Here is a 14,176-nt window from a genome sequence, read left to right as displayed (position 1 = left end):
AGTTTGTGCTCACTTTTACATTACTTGCTGCCCATACAGCAAACAAGTTTACCACTTTGTATTGTGTACTCGTTACATATTTTACCTCCATCCATGTTCTTTTTTGCTATTGGGAGTATTTGCTGCCGATGCACAGACTCCTGTGGTTTTCTAGCACAGTCAATTTAGACTGCAAACACACTCTCCACTTATTTTATTAGCAGAAGTGTGGCACCCCTAGGGGTATTTGCCACAAAAATAGTTACTGACACTAAACACAAATATTAAAGGGAACCTGTCATCTGAATTTGGCGGGACTGGTTTTGGGTCATATGGGCGGAGTTTTCAGGTGTTTGATTCACCCTTTCCTTACCCGCTGGCTGCATGCTGGCTGCAATATTGGATTGAAGTTCATTCTCTGTCCTCCATAGTAGACGCCTGCACAAGGCAAGATTGCACCTTGCACAGGCATGTACTACGGAGGACAGAGAATGAACTTCAATCCAATATTGCAGCCAGCATGCAGTCAGCGGGTAAGGAAAGGGTGAATCAAACACCCAAAAACTCCGCCCATATGACCCAAAACCAGTCCCGCCAAATTCAGGTGACAGAGTCCCTTTAAGATAGCAAAACTGCACTACCACCTCCGGCCAGAAGGGGGAGCTCCAGAGACTCCCCTTGATCCATTCTGGTCTGAGAGAAGAACTGGCAGTTGGGCTAAGGAGCTGAAAGTGAGAGGTCATACAGCTGAATTTCTAACAGCCCTATGACGGTTTCCAGGCCCAAATCACCAGCCTGAGGAGAAAAGGGACAGAGAAAAGGGACATTGTGAGAACCGGGTAGCATTAATCACTACCCAGAACAGGCGCAAAGACGGATACCGGATCCGTGGCTGTATTCATTATATATAATACAGCAACCGGAAAAACGTGAGGTGATATCAGCTTCACTAGGGCCGGACGCAGCAACAGACACAGAGTTCAGCGGTACTCCCGGAGGGGGTAAGCCGATAAAAGGACTGGGGTTGCCCGTCGAACCAGGACCCGGAGGTGACAGATTGGGCCGGCAGCCAGTTCACATACAGCAGCAGGGCCACACAGAAATTGCGCACAATAAGAGGTGAAGACCCCGGCAGGGTCAAAGTAACTCAGAGTTCCCATACAGACTCCGGTGACAGGACTGGTTGTAAATCCTTTTACGTTAAAGTAAACTGGTTAAACGTTTCAGTGCCTCAGTCTTTCATTTGGACAATAGCTATCTATCCAGGATCGGGATCGTCACCGCTGGGAGAACCTGCTGCTGATCAAGTAAGTGCCTGTTCCCTCACGATACCCTTTACACTGTGCATTGCCTGAGGCCACAGCACCGGGTCAAGCCACCCGTGACATCCCCCTCAAGAGACAGACCCCATTGGTCCGGTGCTGGGTATCCCGGTCTCCTGGGCGTCACAATTGGCGTCACGAACAGGATCTAGCCAGCCCGTATACCGGGTATTGTGTGCCGTGATTGGAGCCCAAAACTGTGAAAACTTGGATGAAAAATCTTGAAAATTGACTTTATTAACCCCTTACCGTCATCGGATGTACTATACCGTCCGATGCCGGCTCCCCTGCTTTGATGCAGGGCTCCGCGGTGAGCCCGCATCAAAGCCGGGACATGTCAGCTGTTTTGAACAGCTGACATGTGCCCGCAATAGGTGCGGGCAGAATCGCGATCTGCCCGCACCTATTAACTAGTTAAATGCCGCTGTCAAACGCAGACAGCGGCATTTAACTACCGCTTCCGGCCGGGCGGCCGGAAATGACGTCATCGCCGACCCCCGTCACATGATCGGGGGTCGGCGATGCTTGTATATTGTAGCCATAGAGGTCCCAGAGACCTCTATGGTTACTGATGAACGGTGGCTGTGAGCGCCACCCTGTGGTCGGCGCTCACAGCACACCTCCATTTCTGCTACATAGCAGCGATCAGCAGATCGCTGCTATGTAGCAGAGCCGATCGTGCTGTGCCAGCTTCTAGCCTCCCATGGAGGCTATTGAAGCATGGCAAAAGTTAAGAAAAAAAGTTTAAAAACATGTGAAAAAAATAAAAAAAACATAAAAGTTTAAATCACCCCCCTTTCGCCCCAATCAAAATAAATCAATAAAAAAAATATCAAATCTACGCATATTTGGTATCGCCGCGCTCAGAATCGCCCGATCTATCAATTAAAAAAAAGTATTAACCTGATCGCTAAACAGCGTAGCGGGAAAAAAACTCGAAACACCAGAATTACGTTTTTTTGGTCGCCGCGACATTGCATTAAAATGCAATAACGGGCGATCAAAAGAACGTATCTGCACCGAAATGCTATCATTAAAAACGTCATCTCGGCACGCAAAAAATAAGCCCTCAACCGACCCCAGAGCACGAAAAATGGAGACGCCACGAGTATCGGAAAATGGCGCAGTTTTTTTTTTTTTTTTTTTTAGCAAAGTTTGGAATTTTTTTTCACCACTTAGATAAAAAATAACCTAGTCATGTTTGGTGTCTATGAACTCGTAATGACCTGGAGAATCATAATGGCAGGTCATTTTTAGCATTTAGTGAACCTAGCAAAAAAGCCAAACAAAAAACCAATGTGGGATTGCACTTTTTTTGCAATTTCACCGCACTTGGAATTTTTTTCCCGTTTTCTAGTACACGACATGCTAAAACCAATGATGTCGTTCAAAAGTACAACTCGTCCCGCAAAAAATAAGCCCTCACATGGCCAAATTGACGGAAAAATAAAAAAGTTATGGCTCTGGGAAGGAGGGGAGCGAAAAACGAACACAGAAAAACGAAAAATCCCCCGGTCATGAAGGGGTTAAAGAAAAATCCATTCCCCATTGAAAACTATTGAAAGTGACTTTTCCCCATTGGTTATAATGGAGTAAAGATGGCCGCCATCCCCTGAGGTAATCACCTCATAACCGTTAGGCACGAGACTGTTAATTGAGCTACGCCATCACCTGAGCCCCAGTCTAACTGAAAAACTTCAGAATTCGCCATTACAGAGCGAGCGGCGGGCGGGAGCAGCAGGGGGCGTGTCATTGTGGGCGGCACCAAGCAGAGCGCTCTGACATCAGAGCAAGGGGAAAATCGATCCTGCTGCACAGCGGAACGAATCTACGCTATCCCGACGGAAGCGGAGGACCGGAAGGGTCCGGATTAATTAAGGGGGCACAGTATGTCGCAGCACGGAGACGCCGCAGCATCCGGCGACGCTAATACAGCTGAAAGACAGAGTGTCGATAGAGAGTCCGGTAGCGCAGCGGTGCAAGGAGTGGCGCCCATCATGCCGGTGCTGATGCCATATACCCCGGGTGGCCCATGGCTTCCAATGTATGAAGGTGAGCCTAATACCCTTGACGATTTCAGAGAAAAGATGCTGGCCCATTTTGACATGTTCCCTGTGGGTGAAGTTCAGCGTGTTAGTCTCCTGATGATGCAGTTAAGTGGCCATGTTAAGCGAGAAGTCACAGCATGGGCAGCTGATCTAAAAGGCACTGTTGAACGCATATTTGCTGGATTAAAAGCTACATTTGAAACCACTGCCAGCAGCAAAGCTAAAGTACGATTCTTTAATTGCAAACAAAAAGTTAATGAGGGCGTGAGAGACTTTGCCTTAAACCTGCAGGAAGCCCTTAAATCACTTACACTGGCTGAACCCATTTTTAACACCGGAGCGGATAAACTGCTAAGAGATCAATTTATTGAGGGACTCTACACCCCTTCTCACCGGGGGCATGTGAGCATGCTTGTTTTTAAGAACCCTGAATTGACATTTGCCCAATTAAAGGAGAGCGCTATACGTCTCCAGCTGGCAGAGGCACCTCGGGATCAGGAGCCTGCGCAACACATGGCAGAGGCTCCTCAACAACATGGAGTACCAGTGACATCAGCTATGTCCGGGGCCATTGCTAAGCCCCTGGGGTCCAGTACTAATGAGGCTTTTCAACAAAAGCTTGACTCTTTAACTGATGTTGTTGCTTCAATGGCTAAAACCATGCAGGAGATGAGAGGACCCAAGATGGAGTTGTCAAACCGTAGAGAAGGTGTTCCATGGATGAGACCCCGGAGATACCCGACATGGAGAAGACGACCCCGCGACCGCTACCAACCGGATGGACAGCCCATTTGCCGCCGTTGCCAGCAGCCAGGCCACTTTGCACGAGATTGTGATTTAAACGGGAATCCCCTGGGAATGCGGGCCGCTTCGCAGGAATGAACTTTCAAGGCCCAACACCCTGGCACGACAGGTACATCGGAGGACGACCCATTATCCCTATCGTGCTGGACGGAATGCCCCTCAACGCTTTGCTGGACACAGGTTCCCAGATTTCATCTATACCGTATATCCTTTATAAGAGGTACTGGGCTGATGCAGATATTGATAAAGGGCCCTCTGATGTTGAACTAGATATATGGGCCAGTAATGGTAAGTTGGTACCGAAACTAGGATTCAGGGAGATGACCATAAAGATTGGTAAAGTAGAATTGAAGAAACAGGGTATAATTGTTGTTGATGTTGACCGGCGGAACTGTGAACCAACTGTATTGATAGGAATGAATGTGTTAGAGAACTGCTTTTCCGAAGTCATTTCTGTCTTACAGCAAATTGCTGAAACTGCCCAATCCTGCCAGCAGAGAGTTCTCCGGAGGGAAATAAAAGTATTGATGTTAAGGCAACAGGTAGAAGTTGCAGGTGGAGAAATCGGCAGTGTGAGGGTAAGTGATCCAACGTCTATTGTAATCCCACCAAAAACAGAAATGCTGGTATGGTGTAGAGCAGCCATTGGTACTAAGGGACGAGATTATCAAGCCTTAATAGAACCAGTGTACACCGACAGCAGGCCCACTATACTCACAGCACGAGGGATAGTCGAGGTACACCGGGGACGAGTGCCGGTACGACTTTTGAACTGTGGAGAGGAAGAGGTCACTTTGCCAAGGTATGCTACAATGGCAAAGCTATATACTGTTGACAACAATGCCATCACAACCATTGAGCCCTTAGAACCAACCTGTCAGGTGGAAGGCAATGGCTCAGATGGAGAAATGGAGAATTGGTGCCAACAGCTACACGTGGGCTAGTGACGGAATATGAACAAGTCTTCAGTAAACACCCATTGGACTTCGGACGGATAGAAGGGGTAGAACACACAATCCCCACAGGTGACCATCCCCCAATAAAAGAAAGATATAGACCCATACCACCCGCTCACTATCAATGTGCAAAAGATATGCTGAGGGAAATGAAACAGGCCGGGGTAATAAGAGACAGCTGTAGCCCCTGGGCGGCCCCTCTAGTGATTGTCAAAAAAAAAGATGGAACTATGAGAGTGTGCGTAGACTACCGGCAGATTAATAACATCACCCATAAAGACGCCTACCCCTTGCCTAGGATAGAAGAGTCCTTGACTGCTTTGAAATCTGCTAATTATTTTTCCACCTTAGACTTAACAAGCGGGTATTGGCAAGTCCCTGTGGCTGAGAGAGATAAGAAAAAAAAAGGCATTCACCACACCAATGGGTCTAAGTGAATTTAATCGCATGCCGTTCGGACTCTGCAATGCATCCGGTACCTTCCAGCGGCTGATGGAATGCTGCCTCGGACACAAGAACTTCGAGACCATCCTCCTGTACCTAGATGATGTGATCGTCTACTCAAAGACTTACGAACAACACTTAAAAGACTTGGCAGAAGTGTTCGAAGCCTTATCCAGGTATGGCATGAAAATCAAGCCATCCAAATGTCACCTTCTCAAGCCAAAGGTACAGTACCTGGGACACATCGTGAGTTCGGAGGGAGTAGCACCGGATCCCGAGAAAATAACCGCCGTAAGGGATTGGCCGAGACCTACCAGCGCAAAAGAAGTGAGGCAATTCCTGGGATTGGTGGGTTACTATCGCAGATTTATAAAAGGATTTACCAAATTGGCAGCACCCTTGCAAGACGCCTTGGTAGGGCAGACGAAGAAACCTTCAAACCGAAACCCTCCTTTTCAGTGGAACGACGAAAGGGAAGACTCCTTTGAACAACTAAAGAAGGCACTAACCGGAGAAGAGGTTCTGGCATACCCAGATTACCATCAACCTTTCATCCTCTACACCGATGCCAGTAATGTGGGACTAGGAGCGGTGCTGTCACAAAAGCAAGAAGGTCGGGAGAAAGTCATCGCCTTTGCAAGTAGAAAGCTCCGGCCTACTGAAAGAAATCCAGAAAATTATAGCTCCTTCAAATTGGAACTACTGGCAGTAGTTTGGGCTGTGACGGAACGTTTCAAACACTATCTGGCCGCTGCAGAATTTATTGTCTATACTGACAACAATCCGTTGACCCACCTGGACACAGCCAAATTAGGTGCGTTAGAACAGCGATGGATAGCCCGGTTATCTAATTACAACTTCAAGATCAAGTATCGAGCAGGTCGCAAGAATGGAAATGCCGATGCCCTATCCCGGATGCCACACTTGAGAGATGTAGAAGAAGAAACGGGGGAGCTTGAAGAAATTGAACTACCAGCCTTCCATCATCCCAAGGCAAAACATCATCAGTCAAGTACCTATCAGAAACAACAGGAGGTGAATTTTAATCCGTTAGCACACCATAGATGGGCTGACACCCAAGACAGCAATCCGGCTGTGAAGTTGGTGAAGGAACTGTTAACTGAGCAAAGTGCATATCCCGATGAGGATGCCCCAGAAGAGACGCATCAACTCTGGAAAGAGAGAGGCAAAATGTTCCTGTATCAAGGGAAGCTCTGTAGAAGGTACACCAATCCGAAAACACATGAATTGGTTTGGCAGATTATTGTGCCTAAACAAGATGTCAAGATGGTCCTCGAAGCTTACCATAATGGTGCTGCTCACTTTGGTTGGAAAAAGTTAGAAGTACTTCTAAGAGAAAGATTTTATTGGGTCGGGATGAGAAAATCAATCGAACAGTGGTGCAGAAATTGTGGCCCGTGCAACCTCAGAAGAAACGATCAAAAGAACCAAAGAGCACCACTGCAGCCCATAATCACCAAACAACCACTTGAACTTGTAGCCATAGACCACGTGAAGTTAATACCAAGCCGGTCCGGCTATGTCTATGCCTTGACCATCGTGGACCATTATTCACGCTTCTTGGTAGTAGTACCCGTAAAAGATCTGACAGCAAAAACAGCAGCCAAAGCGTTCCAAACGTACTTTTGTAGACCCCATGGATATCCGGAACAGGTTCTCACCGACCAAGGTACAGCCTTTGAATCAGAGATCTTCAAAGAATTCTGTAATATGTATGGTTGCAAAAAGATCCGGACGACGGCCTATCATCCACAAACAAACGGCTTATACGAGAAGATGAACCATATTATAATAGACCTACTAAAGACTTTACCTGAGACAGAAAGGAATCAATGGCCAGAGAAATTGCCTGACTTGGTAGATCTATATAATCATGTCCCGGTAAGCTCCACCAACTGCACCCCAGCTTACCTTATGCGTGCAAGACCCGGCCAATTACCAATCGATCTAGAAATGGGAATTCTGAAACCAGACGCAGAAGTTCAAGACTCCAATTGGGATATCATACGGCAAAAGCAGTATCGCCAAGTGCAAGAGAGTGTGGAAAGAAGCCTTCAGCAAACTAGAGAAAGACAAGAGCGAACTTTCAACCAGAATGCTCTAGCGACCCCATTAAGACCGGGTGACCAAGTGCTCAAGAGAAATCGTCGAACCAATAAACTAGACAATCAGTGGGAAGCCGTACCCTACACAGTTTTACCAACAAGAATGGATAATCCTAAAATGTGTCTCATTAGCAAAAACGGAGGCTTAACATCTGTACTAGTGTCAAGAGACAATCTTAAATTGTGTCCGGAAGCATTGAAAGAGCCAGAAGTTGTCCAGCCAGAACCAGAAGTTATTCAACCCATACAGGTTCAACCAGTAAAGGAAAAAGAAGAGGAAATGTATCACACCTGTAGAGGAGACTTTCCCAAAACCCTACTAACATACCATGGTGCAGTAGTGGTTCCCATGGTGGCCTTTTACCCAACACCGAACCCAATACCAGAAGTCCCAAGACAGGAAGAGGCTGACCCCGTACTACAGGAGGTTCCAGGCCAGGAAGAACAGATTCCTGATCAGAGTAATCTCATTCACGGTGGACTTGCCAACTCCATAGTCATGGAATTATCTTTAGCAGAGCGGGCAGATACTACATCCGCAGTAGACAGTAGTACACCACATGAAGAGATACCGCTATTACGTAGATCACAGCGTAGTACCCAGGGCCAATTACCGGCCAGGTATGCAGATTACCAACTATAAAGCTCATAATGTGAATTGTATATATGTTATGCCATATATAGTTAAACAGAAAATGTAGTATAGTCATTGTTATCAGTCTGCAACGTTTAAGCCCAGTACCTACAGAGACTTGTCTGTATGAACTTCTTGCATATTCTTGAACTTGTTATCAGCCCGGAGGCACTAAATCAAAGCTCAGGAAAGACTGCTTTTTGAACTTTGCTTTTTGCTCTTTTTGAACTTTCTTTAGACTTTCTATTGAGTACCTTCAAGGGTAGAACTGTATTAATGGACGCTATTTGAAGTGACTTTTTACAGAACTCTATTTTTGTTTCCTTGAGTGGTTTTTGTAACTTTTCACTTTTAAGACTCTGTACATATTAATTGTTATTTCAAAATGTTATCGTCCCACAGTCCCGGAGTACTGTTCTTAACTAAGGGGGAATGTGGCACCCCTAGGGGTATTTGCCACAAAAATAGTTACTGACACTAAACACAAATATTAAGATAGCAAAACTGCACTACCACCTCCGGCCCGAAGGGGGAGCTCCAGAGACTCCCCTTAATCCATTCTGGTCTGAGAGAAGAAATGGCAGTTGGGCTAAGGAGCTGATAGTGAGAGGTCATACAGCTGAAATTCTAACAGCCCTATAACGGTTTCCAGGCCCAAATCACCAGCCTGAGGATAAGAGGGACAGAGAAAAGGGACATTGTGAGAACCGGGTAGCATTAATCACTACCCAGAACAGGCGCAAAGACGGATACCGGATCCGCGGCTGTATTCATTATATATAATACAGCAACCGGAAAAACGTGAGGTGATATCAGCTTCACTAGGGCCGGACGCAGCAACAGACACAGAGTTCAGCGGTACTCCCGGAGGGGGTAAGCCGATAAAAGGACTCGGGTTGCCCGTCGAACCAGGACCTGGAGGGGACAGATTGGGCCGGCAGCCAGTTCACATACAGCAGCAGGGCCACACAGAAATTGCGCACAATAAGAGGCGAAGACCCCGGCAGGGTCAAAGTAACTCAGAGTTCCCACACAGACTCCGGTGACAGGACTGGTTGTAAATCCTTTTATGTTAAAGTAAACTGGTTAAACGTTTCAGTGCCTCAGTCTTTCATTTGGACAATAGCCATCTATCCAGGATCGGGATCGTCACCGCTGGGAGAATCTGCTGCTGATCAAGTAAGTGCCTGTCGCCTCACGATACCCCTTACACTGTGCATTGCCTGAGGCCACAGCACCGGGTCAAGCCACCTGTGACATCCCCCTCAAGAGACAGACCCCATTGGTCCGGTGCTGGGTATCCCGGTCTCCTGGGCGTCACAGAAGTTTTACTTAAATTGGTCACATTCATAAAAAATTTGGTAGCAGTGGCCAGCTGTCACGACTCTGTTGTCGGGTGTCTCGGAATCATGGGCTCCTTCCCTGTCCCTAATGCTAGGGGCGGCCCTAGCTCGCCGTTTTCCCCAGATTACTTCTGATGGTGAAGATGCTGGGGCCACATACCTTGCCTTAGCTCCTGAATCCGCCCTCAGTCTGTACCATTCCCCCACCCAGGGAAGAGGGGAGTAGTATTATACCGTAATACACCAACCAGACTAACAAGGTAAAATGAACAGGGATAAAGAAAAATACCAAACATACAAATACACTCAAACAAACAAAAGAAATGCATCGGGGAGTGGAAGATGGGGATAAACCAAAGTAGGAGAAGAAAGGCAATTATCACACACTCAAAACCTAGCAACAGTCACAGAAAAATCCACCAAATGTCTTTTCCAATAACAACCAACAACAACCACCAGCCATGTAGCATATGCTAACTCTGACAATGAATGCTTGCCAGGGCCCAGATTATATAGGAGATGGAAGTGGCTAACAGTGAACATCTAAGAGCCTTAATGCAGGAAAGCTTCCAGCTCTCAACTGAGCAGATTAACCCCTGCACTGCAAAAAGAAACTTACACCATTTAATATGAAATTGAAACGCTTCTAATCAGTGCAGGGGTAGGAGAAATTAGAAGCTGCGGTCTTCTAACTCCTCTCTGTTGAGGTAAACCCATGAAGCCAGCCCTTTAATGTGTTATTTTCCTAGACAGGAGATGTCAGGTAAAGAAGGATAAGGCTAATCCATGTCAATATGCCTGATTGTTTGTTCTCAAGGGAAATACACCACATTCGGAGTTATCGGAAAGCAACTTACTTCCCTCTACCTACTGATAACCCACAAGCTCGCCTTATGGACAGGAATTATATGGATCCTGCAGATGTCACACAGCAGTATGCAGTGACTGAGGAGAACCATCTCAACAGCATCACAATAAAGGAGGTACCAAAGTACCAAGACAACCCAGAGTGGGTGGGAAGAAGGGGCTGCCTCAAACTGGCCACACACTTTAGGCAGTAGGTGTCTGAATATTCCATCAGCCAAAATCTACAGTATTCCTTCCATCTAAGCTGATCAAGCATGTCTGTAATAATGCGGCGAGGACAACTTCTTTGATGTAGGAACAAAGGAGTGAACATGTCAGATCCTTCTTTTCCCCCGTATGAGCCAACGGAAAAGAGTTCTGAGATCCACAAACTTTAATAGCCAGTTACATAGGCAGATTCGCACTGAACGATATGTAGTAGATGGGCTGCCATTGTTCTCGGCAGCACATGTTTACACAGGATGATGTGCTAGCGACAAAGACGATCTCTTGTGAAAACCAAAAGATAATTTCAACCAACGTTTTGATTGTTCGTCTGGTGATTGCCAGCCTGCCGAGACTGCACAATTATCGTGAAATGAGCACTCGTCCATGGTAATCGTGCAGTGTAAAAGCACCTTAATACAGTCCTGTAGGACCCTTCCTGAAGTCTGTAGAGTATGACATGAAACCTCATGGTGGTATAGGGTAACAGAAAGCTCACCTTGAAGGTACATCTCCTCCCCCTCGGCAAACATCTGGTTGCAACGGACACAGCGCGCACATGTGGGATGATAATGTTTCTCCCCGGCCTACAAGTAAGGAATAAGATTTCTTACAATGGGTTTCTCTCCACAACTCAATTCACCGTATTTTTTATATAGACCATCTGGATGTGCCAGAAGATTATTAGAAGAGATTTTTTCTAGACTTAGAGGGAATCTGTCAGCAGGTGTTTTCTATGTAATCTAAGGGCAGTATGATGTAGGGGCTGAGACACTGATTTCAACGATGTGTCACTTACTAGGCTGTGCGTTGTTGTTTCAATATGAGAAGAGTTTTTTCACTGTCAGACTAGTTGCTCTCGTGCCTGCTAGTCCAACCACGCCCCAGCACTGATTAGCAGCTATCACATAAAGTGGTGTGGGTGGGGCTAGTGTTGTGAATTCTGTGGCAGAGCTCCCTCCTGTGGTCACAAGTGGTACTTCGGCTGATTCTCTCTGTAAGCTTCCGTTGGTGGAGGGAAGTGGTACTGCGGCTTCTGAGTTTCCTCCCTCAGGTGATGTGGTGAGGTCGTTAGGTGCTGCTCTACTTAACTCCACCTAGTGCTTTGATCCTGGCTTCCTGTCAATGTTCCAGTATTGGACTTGTTTTCCTCCTGGATCGTTCCTGTGGCCTGCTGCTCTGCATAGCTAAGTTTTCCTTTGCTATTTTGTTTGCTTTTCTTCTGTCCAGCTTATCTATTTGTTTTGCTGGAAGCTCTGGGACGCAGAGGGTGTACCTCCGTGCCGTTAGTCGGTACGGAGGGTCTTTTTGCCCCCTTTGCGTGGTTTTTAGGGTTTTGTGTTGACCGCAAAGTTACCTTTCCTATCCTCGCTCTGTTCAGAAAGTCGGGCCTCACTTTGCTAAATCTATTTCATCTCTACGTTTGTCTTTTCATCTTACTCACAGTCATTATATGTGGGGGGCTGCCTTTTCCTTTGGGGTATTTCTCTGAGGCAAGGTAGGCTTATTTTCTATCTTCAGGCTAGCTAGTTTCTCAGGCTGTGCCGAGTTGCATAGGGAGCGTTAGGCGCAATCCACGGCTGCCTCTAGTGTTGTTGGATAGGATTAGGGATTGCGGTCAACAGAGTTCCCACGTCTCAGAGCTCGTTCTATGTTTTTGGATTATTGTCAGATCACTGTATGTGCTCTGACCTCTATGTTCACTGTGGTACTGAATTGCCTAATCATAACAGTACAGGAAGCCCAAGTACTAATGATTCTCAATAGAGGGAAAAAAGAAGTTCTGAGACCATTTTTTTTTCTCTGCACTGTGTTTTGCCTTTTTTTTCCCCTAGACATTTGGGTGGTTCAGGACACAGGTGTAGCAATGGACATTAGAAGTCTGTCTTCATGTGTGGATCAGCTCTCGGCAAGAGTACAAAAGATTCAAGACACTATTGATCAGAAATCTATGTTAGAACCAAGAATTCCTATTCCTGATTTGTTTTTTGGTGATAGAACTAAGTTTCTGAGTTTCAAAAATAATTGTAAACTATTTCTGGCCTTGAAACCTCGCTCCTCTGGTGATCCAGTTCAACAGGTTTTGATCATTATTTCTTTTTTGCGTGGCGACCCTCAGGACTGGGCATTTTCTCTTGCGCCAGGAGATCCTGCATTAAGTAATATCGATGCGTTTTTCCTGGCACTCGGATTGCTGTACGATGAGCCTAATTCTGTGGATCAGGCAGAAAAAAATTTGCTGGCTCTTTGTCAGGGTCAGGATGAGATAGAGTTATATTGTCAGAAATTTAGAAAGTGGTCCGTGCTCACTCAATGGAATGAATCTGCGCTGGCAGCTATGTTCAGAAAGGGTCTCTCTGAAGCCCTTAAGGATGTCATGGTGGGATTTCCTATGCCTGCTGGTTTGAATGAGTCTATGTCTTTGGCCATTCAGATTGGTCGACGCTTGCGTGAGCGTAAATCTGTGCACCATTTGGCGGTATTATCTGAGCTTAAACCTGAGCCTATGCAGTGCGATAGGACTTTGACCAGAGTTGAACGGCAAGAACACAGACGTCTGAATGGGCTGTGTTTCTACTGTGGTGATTCCACTCATGCTATCTCTGATTGTCCTAAGCGCACTAAGCGGTTCGCTAGGTTTGCCACCATTGGTACAGTACAGTCAAAATTTCTTCTGTCCGTTACCTTGATCTGCTCTTTGTCATCGTATTCTGTCATGGCATTTGTGGATTTAGGCGCTGCCCTGAATTTGATGGACTTGGAGTATGCTAAGCATTGTGGGTTTTTCTTGGAGCCCTTGCAGTGTCCTATTCCATTGAGAGGAATTGATGCTACGCCTTTGGCCAAGAATAAGCCTCAGTACTGGACCCAGCTGACCATGTGCATGGCTCCTGCACATCAGGAGGTTATTCGCTTTCTGGTGTTGCATAATCTGCATGATGTGGTCGTGTTGGGGTTGCCATGGCTACAAGTCCATAATCCAGTATTAGATTGGAAATCCATGTCGGTGTCCAGCTGGGGTTGTCAGGGGGTACATGGTGATGTTCCATTTCTGTCAATTTCGTCATCCACCCCTTCTGAGGTTCCAGAGTTCTTGTCTGATTACCGGGATGTATTTGATGAGCCCAAGTCCGATGCCCTACCTCCGCATAGGAATTGTGATTGTGCTATCAATTTGATTCCTGGTAGTAAGTTCCCAAAAGGCCGATTGTTTAATTTATCTGTGCCTGAGCACGCCGCTATGCGCAGTTATGTGAAGGAGTCCCTGGAGAAGGGGCATATTCGCCCGTCATCGTCGCCATTAGGAGCAGGGTTCTTTTTTGTAGCCAAGAAGGATGGTTCGCTGAGACCTTGTATAGATTACCGCCTTCTAAATAAGATCACGGTTAAATTTCAGTACCCCTTGCCGTTGTTATCTGATTTGTTTGCTCGGATTAAGGGGGCTAGTT

The 14,176-nt window shown here is 46.5% G+C and overlaps 1 protein-coding gene across 1 annotated transcript in view; it reads right to left on the bottom strand.

The window, feature by feature from the left end:
• The window catches only part of ABLIM2 (actin binding LIM protein family member 2), a 288,154-nt gene that overhangs the window by 133,332 nt on the left and 140,646 nt on the right, over positions 1–14,176 (bottom strand). The window contains exon 7 of the mRNA XM_069744770.1: positions 11,227–11,314. Coding sequence (XP_069600871.1) covers positions 11,227–11,314 — 88 coding nt within the window. The remainder of the gene's footprint in view (positions 1–11,226; positions 11,315–14,176) is intronic.

The sequence above is a fragment of the Ranitomeya imitator genome, chromosome 1 (genome assembly GCF_032444005.1).
Source record: "Ranitomeya imitator isolate aRanImi1 chromosome 1, aRanImi1.pri, whole genome shotgun sequence".
Taxonomy (NCBI): Eukaryota; Metazoa; Chordata; class Amphibia; order Anura; family Dendrobatidae; genus Ranitomeya; species Ranitomeya imitator.
This window is presented reverse-complemented; position numbering and strand designations above follow the sequence as displayed.